Raw genomic sequence first — 14,125 nt, forward strand, 5'->3', positions numbered from 1 at the left:
GGCCACTGCTGAGTTTTCCAAATTTGCTGGCATATTGAGTGCAGCACTTTCACAGCATCATCTTTCAGGATTTGAGATAGCTCCACTGGAATTCCATCACCTCCACTAGCTTTGTTCGTAGTGATGCTTTCTAAGGCCCACTTGACTTCACATTCCAGGATGTCTGGCTCTAGATGAGTGATCACACCATCATGATTATCTGGGTCATAAAGATTTTTGTACAGTTCTTCTGTGTATCTTGCCACCTCTTCTTAATATCTTCTGCTCTTGTTAGGTCCATACCATTTCTGTCCTTTATCGAGCCCATCTTTGCATGAAATGTTCCCTTGGTATCTCTAATATTCTTGAAGAGATGTCCAGTCTTTTCCCATTCTGTTGTTTTCCTCTATTTCTTTGCATTGATCGCTGAAGAAGGCTTTCTTATCTCTTCTTGCTATTCTCTGGAACTCTGCATTCAGATGCTTATATCTTTTCTTTTCTCCTTTGCTTTTCGCCTCTCTTCTTTTCACAGCTATTTGTAAGGCCTCCCCAGACAGCCATTTTGCTTTTTTTCATTTCTTTTCCATGGGGATGGCCTTGATCCCTGTCTCCTGTACAATGTCACGAACTTTATTCCATAATTCATCAGGCACTCTTATCAGATCTAGGCCCTTAAATTTATTTCTCACTTCCACTGTATAATCATAAGGGATTTGATTTAGGTCATACCTGAATGGTCTAGTGGTTTTCCCTACTTTCTTCAATTTAAGTCTGCATTTGGCAATAAGGAGTTCATGATCCGAGCCACAGTTAGCTCCCGGTCTTGTTTTTTCTGACTGTATAGAGCTTCTCCATCTTTGGCTGCAAAGAATATAATCAATCTGATTTTGGTGTTGACCATCTGGTGATGTCCATGTGTAGAGTGTTCTCTTGTGTTGTTGGAAGAGGGTGTTTGCTATGACCAGTTCATTTTCTTGGCAAAACTCTATTAGTCTTTGCCCTGCTTCATTCCGTATTCCAAGGCCAAATTTGCCCATTACTCCAGGTGTTTCTTAACTTCCTACTTTTGCATTCCAGTCCCCTATAATGAAAAGGACATCTTTTTTAAGTGTTAGTTCTAAAAGGTCTTGTAGGTCTTCATAAAACCATTCAACTTCAGCTTCTTCAGCGTTCCTGGTTAGGGTATAGACTTGGATTACCGTGATATTGAATGGTTTGCCTTGGAAATGAACAGAGATCATTCTGTCGTTTTTGAGATTGCATCCAAGTGCTGCATGTTGGACTCTTGTTGACCATGATGGCTACTCCATTTCTTCTGAGGGATTCCTGCCCACAGTAGTTGATATAATGGTCATCTGAGTTAAATTCACCCGTTCCAGTCCATTTTAGTTCGCTGATTCCTAGAATGTTGATGTTCACTCTTGCCATCTCTTGTTTGACCACCTCCAATTTGCCTTGATTTCATGGACCTGACATTCCAGGTTCCTGTGCAATATTGCTCTTTACAGCATCAAACCTTGCTTCTATCACCAGTCTGCTACTGGCACAGACTTACCATTAAGCAATTTAAAATACCTGGAAACAAATATTTTGGTATCAGCTTCCATTATAGCATAGTTGCTTAACTCTTCTAAGTTTTTCTTATTTATTTATTGTAAAAAATAAAAATTCTAAATTTTCTTATTTATTGTTGTTATGTAATGCTTATAGTATAATAATTTGTAATCCTAATTCAGCAATACTGACATTGTTTATGTAAGAATTTTTTTCCTTTTCTTTCTTGTATTTTAGGTAGGGTGTGCAATTTTAGTCATTCAATTAATTTGGTTAATCAATAGAAATGGATGATTTCACTTTTTGCCCCTCAAAAGAAAAGAAAAATTGTGCCAAATTTTCTTTGCAATATAAATTGAAAGGGTTTGTGGAGATCCTGCAAGGAAACTCTGAGAACTATTGTTCTGAAACACTAGGGGGTAAGAAAAGTTAATTCTGAGTATAAAAACATCAATTTAAATTTTCAAAAAGCTTACTGTAAAAAATAATAACACACAGGTCCATGTAGGGAGTTCCCTGGTAACCTCATGGTTAGGATTCTTGGCTTTAACTGCCATGGCCTGGGTTCAGTCCCTGTTCAGGGAATGGAGATCCTGCAAGCTGTGTGAACGCCCCCCCCAAAAAGTCCATGTGCCTTCTTTCCAAATTAAGAAAACAAAACACTGTCCACTGAAGGCCCTCATGTTTAGCAGCCAGATTGCATTTCTATTCCCTCTTTCACCAGAGATAACTGCCATCTTTAATTTGGTGAGTTTAATGTTTTTACTATGTCTTTAGATGTCCCTAAATAGTAACCAGTAATTTTGTATGTTTTAAAAATTTATGTAAGTTACTGTCTGTATTATTTTGCATTTACCTTTTCTCGTTCATTACTTTCACGAGATTCAGTTCTTTTGTTATGTGTAGCTCTAGTTCGTTACTTTAACTGCTGATGTGGACTTTTAGATTTACAAAAAATGCTGCATCTGTACATGTTCTCCCCATGATAGGCACCTAGAGGTAGAATTGTTTGGTGGTAGAATGTGTCCAAACTCAGTCTTTACTAGATAAGGATGAATGACCAGTTTATATTCCCAAAGCTTTACTTCCTTGCAGCACTTCTTTACTGTACAACTTAAAAAATCGAAGTTAATCCATGTAGTATCTTTAAAAGTTTGTGTGGTATCTGTTTTACCTGGAGACATTTTTAATGCCCATTATGTTCTCTGTCAGTGAAATCTCTCTTTCTTCAGTGTGCATCTCTACTTGATTGTTGGAGTCAGATTTATCCTGATAACCAAAGTATTTCCTTTTTGGCTCTTTCTCCCCCACCCCTACTCCGCCCCAAGGTTAAATTGCCCAATTTAGCATAATGGCTTTTTGCTCATTGCTTTGAGAGACTGTTTCCCGTAGTGGGTAAAAACACAAAAGCTTTTTATAATATGACTCTCTGGTTTCAAATCCTAGCTCAGTGACTTATGTTAGTTATAGAACCTTGAACCAGTTTGGTCATCTCTCTGCCTCATTACCTCATTATGAGAATAATACCACGTTACAGGAATGTTTAGAAGAATAAGTTAACACATGTAAAAGGTTTCAAACAATTCCTGGTACAAAATAAGTGCTGAATAAATATTACCTGTTGCCGCTGTTACTGTTTGCAGTTTTATTATCCTAAAATCACAAAGAAAATACCCAGAAAGAGTTAGTTTCTATTAATACCCCATTTGGAGAGTTGAAGGGTAGGGCATAATGTTTGAATTCTATCCTTGATTCACAGAATTAGGCAGTTTGATTTGTATCTTTCTACCAGTGTTGATCACTGATCATTGCAAAGAAATAGAGAAGAACAAGAGAATGGGAAAGACTAGAGATCTCTTCAAGAAAATTAGAGATACCAAGGGAACATTTCCTGCAAAGATGGGCTCAACAAAGGACATAAATTGTATGGACCTAACAGAAGCAAAAGATATTAAGAAGAGGTGGCAAGAATACACAGAAGAACCGTACAAAAAAGATCTTCATGACCCAGATAGTCACAGTAGTGTGGTCACTCACCTAGAGTCAGATATGCTAGAATGTGAAGACAAGTGGACCTTAGGAAGCATCCCTATGAACAAAGGTAGTGGAGGTGATGGAATTCCAGTGGAGCTATTTCAAATCCTGAAAGATGATGCTGTGAAAGTGCTGCACTCAATATGTCAGCAAATTTGGAAAACTCAGCAGGACTGGAAAAGGTCAGTTTTCATTCCAATCACAAAGAAAGGCAATGGCAAAGAATGCTCAAACTACCACACAATTGTACTCATCTCACACTCTAGTAAAGTAATGATCAAAATTCTCCCAGGCAGACTTCAACAGTACGTGAATCGTGAACTTCCAGATTGGTCAGGCTAGTTTTAGAAAAGTCAGAGGAACCAGAGATCAAGTTGCCAACATCCACTGGATCATGGAAAAAGCAAGAGAGTTCCAGAAAAACATCAGTTTCTGCTTTATTGACTATGCCAAAGCCTTTGACTGTGTGGCTCACAATAATCTGTGGAAAATTCTGAAAGAGATGGGAATACCAGACCACCTGACCTGCCTCTTGAGAAATCTGTATGCAGGCCAGGAAGCAACAGTTAGAACTGAACATGGAACAACAGACTGGTTCCAGATACGAAAAGGAGTACATCAAGGCTGTATATTGTCACCCTGCTTATTTAACTTACATGCAGAGTACATCATGAGAAATGCTGGACTGGAATAAGCACAAGCTGGAATCAAGATTGCCAGGAGAAATATCAATAACTTCAAATATGCAGATGATACCACCGTTATGACAGAAAGCGAAGAACTAAAGAGCCTCTTGATGAAAGTGAAAGAGGAGAGTGAAAAAGTTGGCTTAAAGCTCAGCATTCAGAAAACTAAGATCATGACATCCGGTCCCATCACTTCATGGCAAATAGGTGGGGAAACCGTGGCAGACTTTATTTTCTTGGGCTTCAAAATCACTGCAGATGGTGACTGCAGCCAGAAATTAAAAGGCACTTACTCGTTGGAAGAAAGGTTATGACCAACCTAGACAGCATATTAAAAAGCAGGATCATTACTTTGCCAACAAAGGTCTGTCTAGTCAAGGATATGGTTTTTCCAGTAGTACTGTGTGGATGTGAGAGTTGGACTATAAAGAATTCGTAGTACCAAAGAATTGATGCTTTTGAACTGTGGTGTTGAAGACTCTTGAGACGCTTGGACTGCAAGGAGTTCTAATCAGTCCATCCTAAAGGAAATCAGTCCTGAATATTCATTGGAAGGACTGATGTTGAAGCTGAAACTCCAATACTTTGGCCACCTGATGTGAAAAACTGACTCTTTGGAAAAGACCCGGATGCTGGGAAAATTTGAAGGCAGGAGGAGAAGGGGATGGCAGAGGATAAGATGATTGGATGGCATCACTGACTTGATGGGCATGAGTTTGAGTAAACTCGGGGAGTTGGTGATGGACAGGGAGGCCTGGTGTGCTGCAGTCCATGGGGTCGCAAAGAGTCAGACACGACTGAGCGACTGAACTGAACCAGTGTTGAAATGAGCAGGACTACTAGAAACTTGGAAAAGTAAATTATTTTTTATTGTGCTGCTGCTGCTAAGTCACTTCAGTTGTGTCCAATTCTGTGCGACCCCATAGACGGCAGCCTACCAGGCTTCCCCGTCCCTGGGATTCTCCAGGGAAGAACACTGGAGTGGGTTGCCATTTCCTTCTCCTGCATGAAAGTGAAAAGTGAAAGTGAAGTCGTGAACAAACATTAAACTATTCAAAACATGCAAGATGGGAGACTTCTCTTATTGTATAATTCCAGTTTGGGCATTCAACCTGTATCCAGGAAATGGACTAATAAATCTTGGTGGTAGACATAAAGAAGGCAGAAAGTTAAGAAAACTGAAGTGCTCAAAGTGTGATCTTTGGACTCAGATAGACCTGTATTCGAATGTCTTCGCTACTACTTAATGTGTGACTTTGGACAAGATACTAACCATCTGTAAAATGGGAGTAATAATTATCACTACTGTGAAGAAAATGCAATTATTTTTCAAGCTTCCATTTATTTGAAACAGGGAATACTTAAGGGCAAAAGGAATGAAGGCTCAATTTTTTATCAAGGTAGCTTTTTAAAGAACTCTGGTTATTGAAATCATTCCTTTAAGACAAACTAGTTAAGGTTTGGTATTTATTTACATAGAGTTTTTTAATTTAAGTCAGATTTAGAGTATTTTATCATTTTCTGCATATATATTTTATAACACGCTGAAGTAAACTTTTGTTTTTTGGCCTTGATATAAGCCATGGTATCATTTTACTTAAAAAGACTTATTTTAGCTTACAGTTTTGTTTTGTTTTTTTCCTTCTATAAACCATCACTGGTGATCCTTATGATTGGTTCTTCTAATTATTATATTGGTTTTATGAGAAAATAAAATTTATTTTGTCATAGTTAACAGGGATGAAAATTAATGAAAAGGAGTGCTTATAATTAGTAGTAGCATAGAGTTTTATAGAGTTACAGCTTAAGGTGGATTAGAAAATTTTAGTTTATTTCTTGAATAAATATTTAAGTGATTTTCTTTCCAGTAAGTACAAGGTGGATTGTGCATGCCTCAAAGAAAATTCAGAGTGCCCTGTTCTGAAACGTAGTTCTGAATCCACGGAGAACATCAATAGCGGTTATGAGACCAGAAGGAAGAAAGGCAAAAAAGAAAAGGATATTTCAAAAGAAAAAGACACACAAAATCAGAATATTACTCTGGATTGTGAAGGAACAACGAACAAAATGAAGAGCCCAGAAACTAAACAGAGAAAGCTTTCTCCACTGAGACTGTCAGTATCGAATAATCAGGTACTGAATTTTATTATTTTAGGACTAACTGGGTTTTTGGTTTTTTTTTTTTTTTACATTTTAGTTATGTATTTATTTTTGCTTGCACTGAGTCTTTGTTAATAAGTGCAGGCTTTCTCTAGTTACGGGGAGGGAGCTAGTCTTCATTGTGGTGCATGGGCTTCTCCTTGCAGTGGCTTTTCTTTTTGTGGAGCATTGGTTCCAGGCAAATAGGCTCAGTAGTTGTGGCCTGGGGCTCTAGAGCACAGACTCCAATAGTTGTGGTACCTGGGGTTAGTTGCTCCACGGCAACTAACTGGACCAGGGATCTTCCTGGAATCTTCCCAGACTAGAGATCAAACCTGTGTCCCCTACATTGGCAGGCAGTTTGTTATCCACTGTACCACCAGGAAGTCCTCTACTGACTCTTGATGACAGAAATTAACAGAAGAAAATTAATTTGTGATATTTTAAACTTTTTTTTTTAATGTAAAATGGCTTAAAATTAAGTTCATTTTACTATTTAATGAAGTATACTTATAAAACACAGATTCTGCCAGAATTCGTACAATATTTATTAAACTATTAAGGAACAGCTCACACAGGAAATCCTTGTAGAATTGAATATAAGATTTTTCTAAGACTGGGTAATTTAAACATTTTTTCCAGATGACACTGTTCTTATGTTTATAATAAATGTTCTTATTGATTAAGAACTCTAAAATCTTAAGCCATAATGTTTCTTTTGATTTGGGACATGCATACATGTGTGCATGCTAAGTCACTTCAGTCGTGTCTGACTCTCTGTGACCCTGGGGACTATACCCGCCAGGCTCCTCTGTCCATAGGATTTTCCAGGCACGAATACTGGAGTGGGTTGCCATCCCCTCCTCCAGGGGATCTTCCTGACCCAGAGATCAAACCCCTGTCTCTTAGGTCTCCTGCATTGGCTAGCAGGAGGTAGGTTCTTTATAGCTAGTGCCACATGGGAAGCCCAATATTTGGGACATAATGAAATACATTCTCTAAGTGTGACATAAGATTTTTGAGAGGAAATTCTCTTAAAAATATGTAAGAGAAATTTGGGGAAAGAGTTTGGCTTGTTCTGCTTCACCAGCAAGTATTTTGTTATATGCCCTCTAAACAAGTGGAAAGACCTTTTAAATGTGAAGATTAAGTAAGATTTTATTCATCTCCAGTGTCTTATTTTCATAACTTTTCCTTAAGTTTTAAATTGAACAGATATCTACTGAGCACTTGGTATTTTGTAGGCACTAGGTTTTGTGAAATAATATATATGTTTATGTGTTGGGAAGAACATAAACCTAAGGCTTTGTGGTCTCTATAGATAATATTATTGACTAGAATTTTTTAAAACATTATTTGATTGCAGGATTTTGAAAAGTTAAAATTTCTGAAATGAATTTAAGAACAATTTTTATGTTTAATTAGCTCAGGATGAAAGTTATTTAAAATACATTGTTCAGTGTCTGTAGTTTGTAGATGGAGGAGTAGATTCTTAAAGCAGTCTTTCCATCTTTCAGGAACCAGATTTTATTGATGATATAGAAGAAAAAACTCCCATCAGCAATGAGGTAGAAATGGAGTCTGAGGAACAGATTGCAGAGAGGAAAAGGAAGATGGTAAGTTGGAAGGCCAGTAGCAGCTTCACGCTGTCACTTGTATTTAGTGACATTGTTCTTCCCAGAATACTTGTTGCTGCCTTTAGGTGGGCCTTTACCCTGTTCTTTGAAAGTAGCAAACAGGATGGTGTCACCGAGCATTTCTCTTTGGCTTTGTCATTACCATTCAAGTAACTTCCACTAATCTTTTGTATTTTTACTGTATGTTCACTAGACAATTTAGAATTTGTAACATTTATGAAATACGTTTAACATTTTTGAAGCAGTGTACTGTTAATAAATTTTAATGCCAGAATTACTGTTCAAAATGTTTTTCATTATTTAACTAAATGTATCTTTTTTCTTCATAATGTAAAACAAAAATGGAGTTTAAAAGATAATAGCACTAACATGATTTATGCAAAAAGATACTGGCAACTGCTATTTCTGTATCTCATACTGCTATCATAAAATGAGGTTTTCATTAAAAAAAGTTTGGCATTTATACTGCTTGTATTATTTATTTGCAAATACCTGTATAAAAACTAGGACAAGATATTTTCTTAAAAATCCATGGTAATTTAGCAATTGATATAATGTCTAGGCCAGTTAAGAAAATATTGTGATATAGTTTGCCTTAAGATTTGAAAATGTCTTTATTTACCAACTGATGATCTTAGTGTGGGTTTCCCCCACTCCCTTTTTATATGCTTCCTCATTTCCTGTTTCAGTGATCGTGTCGTGTGTCATGGACTCTCAAGTGTCACTATGCTTGGTGGTAGTATCTTTGGATTTTGGTCATTTGTAGGCCTGCTTAAAGTAACTGTTTTGTTGCCTTCATGGTCACTACTCTAACATTGATGTATTGTTGATATTCAAAACTGCAAAAGCGGTGCCAAACTGTTCCGCAGCCGCAGGGTTTCAGAAGCACTGCTCTGATAGGACAAGGGTAGTGTTAGGAATAAGAAAGAAGGAAAACACAGGAGAAAAAATATTGGTGGTTGCTTATAAAGAAAAAGGAGTTTTACCTCTACCTAGAGAAATTATCTTGACCCTTTCCTAAGATTCATTTACATCTAATAAATTACCTATACCTACTCCAAATACCTATGGCCCTTTTTTGACTTGATTTTCAATATTGTCCTATTTCATTCCACAGTTGTCATAGCTTTGTCTTTGTAATAATCCTGGAGAAGCTTTTATTTTATTTATTTATTTTTTATTTTACTTTACAATACTGTATTGGTTTTGCCATACATTGACATGAATCTGCCATGGGTGTACATGAGAGAAGCTTTTAGAAGATCACTTTATACTATAACTGGTTTCTGTTTGAGGCATGTGTCTGGTAAAAATATGGCTTTAAAGGATATAACAGTGCTTGGGGATGGTGGGGGTGGGGATAGGGGCTGGAAATGGGCAATGGGGAAAAAAACTCAAACCTGGAGATTTGTTATATGACTCTGGGGTTGATTTAAAAATACTTTCTTTTAGTATTGCAAAAGTTATGGAAACCCATAACATCCTCATTTTCAGATCCCAGTAGAAAATACAAATGCCTTTTCTTGAACATGATGGAACTTTGAGTAGGTAGATAAAAATGCTTTCTTGGGAATCCATTTTTGTCCTGATGTTGTCTACTAGTATGCTATATTGACAAATGAATACTTCATGTTTTTATATCTATTTTAGCATACTCATTTTAATATCAGTGTTTTTCATAGGAATAAACAAATGTCAGTATTTAGAATTTGTCTGGTATTTTGAAGGGGTGTGAAATTTTTTTATTGAAGTATAGTTGATGTATAGTGTTATATAAGCTACAGGTGTACAGTATAGTGATTCATAATTTTTAAATGTTAAACTCCATTTATAGTTGTTACAGAACATTGGCTATATTCCCTGTGTTGTACATTATATCCTTATGGTTTATCGCTAGCAGTTTGTACCTCTCAATCCCTTATCATTATATTTCCCCACCTCCTCCTCTTCTCTCCTCACTGGTAACTACTAGTTTGTTTTTTATATCTGTGAGTCTGCTTTTTTCTTATATTTACCAGTTGTATTTTTTAGATTCCACGTATAAGTGATAACAGTATTTGTTTTCCTCTGACTTATTTCACTTAGCGTAATATCCTCCAAGTCCATTCATGTTGCTATAAATGGTAACTTTTCATTTTTTATGGGTGAATAGTATTGCATTGATGTGTGTATGCGCGTGCATATGTCTGTATCGCATCTGTATCCATTCATCTGTTGATGGACACTTAGGTTTCTTTTGTATCTTGACAATTACAAATAATGCTGCTATGAACATTGGGGTACATGTATCTTTTCAAATTAGTGGTTTTGTTTCCTTTAAATACTGAGGAATGGAATTGCTGGATCATGGTTTTAATTTTTTGAGGAACCTCCATACTGCTTTCCTTAGTGACTGCACCAATTTACATTCCCACCAACAGTGTATGAGAGTTCCCTTTTGTCATACATAACAGTGTATGACAGTCCATGGAATTCTTTCACCCAGAATACTGGAGTGGGTAGCCTTTCCCTTCTCCAGGGGATCTTCCCAACCCATGGATTGAACCCAGGTCTCTTGTACTGCAGGCAGATTCTTTATCCGCTAAGCCACAAGGGAAGCCTGAGAATACTGGAGTGGGTAGCCTATCCCTTTTCTAGCGGATCTTCCAGAGTTCCCTTTTGAAAAAAGTTATTTTAAAATCCTTGGCTCTGTAACCTGTAGCCTTCAAAGTCACTGTAATGTTGTTTTGTTGTAATTTCAATATTTGCCTTGATGTTTTAATTATAGAATTTTTGCTATACTCAAATGAGAATGCAAAAGCATGCATCTTAAGAATTCATAAGCAGTTGCCATGACCCCCCAAGTATTACTATTTGTAGTATATTCTGAAATATTTTGCTTAGAAAAGTTTAAATGCTAATCAGCCTTTATTAATCTACGCACTCCCCTGATAGCTCAGTTGGTAAAAAATCTGCCTGCAATGCAGGAGATCCTGGTTCAATTCCTGGGTCAGGAAGATCTGCTGGAAAAGGGATAGACTACCCACTCCTGTATTCTCAGGCTTCCCTTATGGCTTAGTGGAGAAAGAATCCGCCTGCAATACAAGAGACTTGGGTTTGATCCCTGGGTTGGGAAGATCCCCTGGAAAAAGGAAAGGCTACCCACTCCAGTATTCTGGCATGGAGAATTCCATGTACTGTATAGTCCATGGGGTCCTAAAGAGTAGGACACAACTGAGTGACTTTCACTTTCTTCATAGTCTAGTGTTTGTCTTTTATACTAGGTTATAGGCTAGGTTGAAGACTTCCCTGCTGGCTCAGACGGTAAAGCGTCTGCCTACAAAATGTGGGAGACCCAGGTTCAATCCCTGGGTCGGGAAGATCTCCTGGAGAAGGAAATGGCAACCCACTCCAGTATTCTTGCCTGGAAAATGCCAGGACGGTGGAACCTGGTAGGCTACAGTCCATGGGGTCACAAAGAGTCGGACACGACTGAACAACTTCATAGGCTGGGTTATCATCAGTAAGTAGAAAGATAGGTCAACTCCTGAGAAACTTAGGTCAATCTCATTTAAATTTTCTCCTGGACAGGACAGACTTTATTATAAGAGATACCAGTCCTCATGAGATTGGGGTATAAAAAGAGTCAGACTTTCCTCCTCTGTAAGTACCATGTAATATCCAGATTCAAATGTACTTCTGCCTATCCTTTTGTAGTACAGCTTGAACCATATGAAATTTTTGAGGATAGTTTTTACTTACATAAATGGCAGTTCCATACAATATTAGTATGTTGCTTAATATTAGTATGTTGCTTGGTCTTCAAAAATAGCACCAATGTCTGTGTATTTTGGTTGCTGCTTAAGAGTGGAAGACAGTGTCTCTGCCTTCAACAGTGTAAAGGAGATACAAGACTGGTGACTTAACGGCTGGAGGGTTCAGAGGCCATTTCATGAACTAGGCAGAATTTACGATGGACCTTATGATGTTTAGTAAATAAGTACAGATTAGTTTGTGGCTCATTTGTGTGGAACTGAATGGGTTATTTCTCTAGGGGAAATAGCCTGGAGGTGGTTATGTGATAAATCACATTTGGCTGGAATTAGTAGGCTGGTTTTTTAGTTGAGGTGTGGGGAGGGATATAGGGTAATAAGATTGGTTGGTTGTAGATCATATGAAATGCTAAATGATTAAGATTTTATGGAAGAATATTCAAATCATTATATGTCCAGGATAGGAAGCCATTCATTTATTAACAGCTTCCTTTTTCCTTCATTATGGTTTGTCCCTTCCCCTCCATTTAAGAATTACCTGCTTACAAAAGCTAACTTGTGGCTAAATGGTGTGGAACCGAACAGATGGTTACTAGACATTTTCTCTTTAGCAAAAGATACTTGTCAGTGGGTTGAAACTGACTTGGGAGAATCTTACAGTCATTCTAGTTAAGCTGAAATACAATGGGTTAAAACACAGTAAATTGTAATTCAGCTGGTTGCTTATACTTACCTGGTTCTAAAACCGGGACTCCCCCAGTTCCTTGGTAGTTGAGGTTAGGTGGCCATAACCTTGGGAAAGGTTAAGTGTATAGAAGGGGGTTTGATATTGGGAAGTGGTTCATGGGGTCACAAAGAGTCGGACACGACTGAGCAACTGAACTGAACCTTATTTTCATGAACTAACAGGTGATAAAAACTATAAAACTTTGGAAAGATTTAAATTAAAAAGGTTTTCTTCCCCTCTTCTGCCCCATTTATAATTAAATGAAAAGGACCTCCTTTATATATAGTATCTTCTAACATTGTGTTTTCAGAATAATTTTCCACAACCTTATGGGAAGACTGTACCTTGGGAATAGTCTGGGTAATATTTGCTGACTCTTGGTGACCACTCCAGTACTCTTGCCTGGAAAATCCCATGGATGGAGGAGCCTGGTGGGCTGCAGTCCATGGGGTCGCTAAGAGTCGGACACGACTGAGCGACTTCACTTTCACTTTTCACTTTCATGCATTGGAGAAGGAAATGGCAACCCACTCCAGTATTCTTGCCTGGAGAATCCCAGGGACAAAGGAGCCTGGTGGGCTGCCGTCTGTGGGGTTGCACAGAGTCGGACACGACTGAAGTGACTTAGCAGCAGGCGACCCCATGGACTATACAGTCAATGGAATTCTCCAGGCCAGAATACTGGAATGGGTAGCCTTTTCCTTCTCTAGGGGATTCTGCCAACCCAGGAATTGAGCTGAGGTCTCCTGCATTGCAGGTGGATTCTTTACCAGCTGAGCCACCAGGGAAGCCCAAGAATACTAGAGTGGGTAGTCTATCCCTTCTCCAGCGGATCTTCCTGATCCAGGAGTTGAACCAGGGTCTCCTGCATTGCAGGGGGATTCTTTACTAGGGAAGCCTGTGGTTCCAGTGGTCGTCACACTTAGGAGGAGAGAAGTTTGAGACCAACAAAGGGTATGAAAGAATAGTCACCTAGGTGTAAAGTTCTTGAACCTATTAAGCATTTAGGACAATCTAAAATTAACTGTGTATCACTAAAATATAAATTGCATAAGGGCAAGGATTTGTAGTTTTATTCATTGTCACAATCATAGCTTCTAGGGAATAAAAGATGTCTGGCTTTTGTAAAAGTAGGTGGTCAATAAATGAGCTAAACACTAAATTTTCCTGGCTGCCATTTGAAGAAGGCTATATAGATAGGCCCGTGAGTGTGAATTAAGTGAAGCTTCCTTATAGTCCAGGCAGTGCCCTTGAGGTCTTACCAGGATGCAGGATTCTCCAGTTTTCTCAATATTGACCTTCCACATCAAAAAGTATTCCATGGAATTCTAAGGTGTTTTGTGAAAGAGCTTTGTGGCTAGTTGAGTTTAGTAAACAATCTACCTTGTCCCCAACTTGGAGATTTCTAGTATACGTGGTGTGTTTAAATGCTCTTGAGAAATTCTGTTTGTCAGCATTTCCTAAACTTGTATTAATTAATACATCCTTGCAATTTGTTTTGGTGTTGACACCTTTGTCATACCACAAGTTTTCATTCCATAGAAAAAAATATACTCTAGAGAAAACTGCTCTGTAGAATCCATGCTCTTACTAATGCCTCCAGGAAGTGACTTGGTT

The 14,125-nt window shown here is 38.0% G+C and overlaps 1 protein-coding gene across 6 annotated transcripts in view; it reads left to right on the forward strand.

Moving 5' to 3' along the window:
* Positions 1 to 14,125, forward strand: part of KMT2E (lysine methyltransferase 2E (inactive)) — a 94,432-nt gene that overhangs the window by 63,014 nt on the left and 17,293 nt on the right. For all 6 annotated transcript variants that reach the window (XM_069587841.1, XM_069587845.1, XM_069587840.1 and 3 more), the window contains 2 exons: positions 6,122 to 6,386; positions 7,910 to 8,008. In XM_069587841.1, coding sequence (XP_069443942.1) covers positions 6,122 to 6,386; positions 7,910 to 8,008 — 364 coding nt within the window. The remainder of the gene's footprint in view (positions 1 to 6,121; positions 6,387 to 7,909; positions 8,009 to 14,125) is intronic.

Source organism: Ovis canadensis, chromosome 4, assembly GCF_042477335.2.
Source record: "Ovis canadensis isolate MfBH-ARS-UI-01 breed Bighorn chromosome 4, ARS-UI_OviCan_v2, whole genome shotgun sequence".
Lineage (NCBI taxonomy): Eukaryota > Metazoa > Chordata > Mammalia > Artiodactyla > Bovidae > Ovis > Ovis canadensis.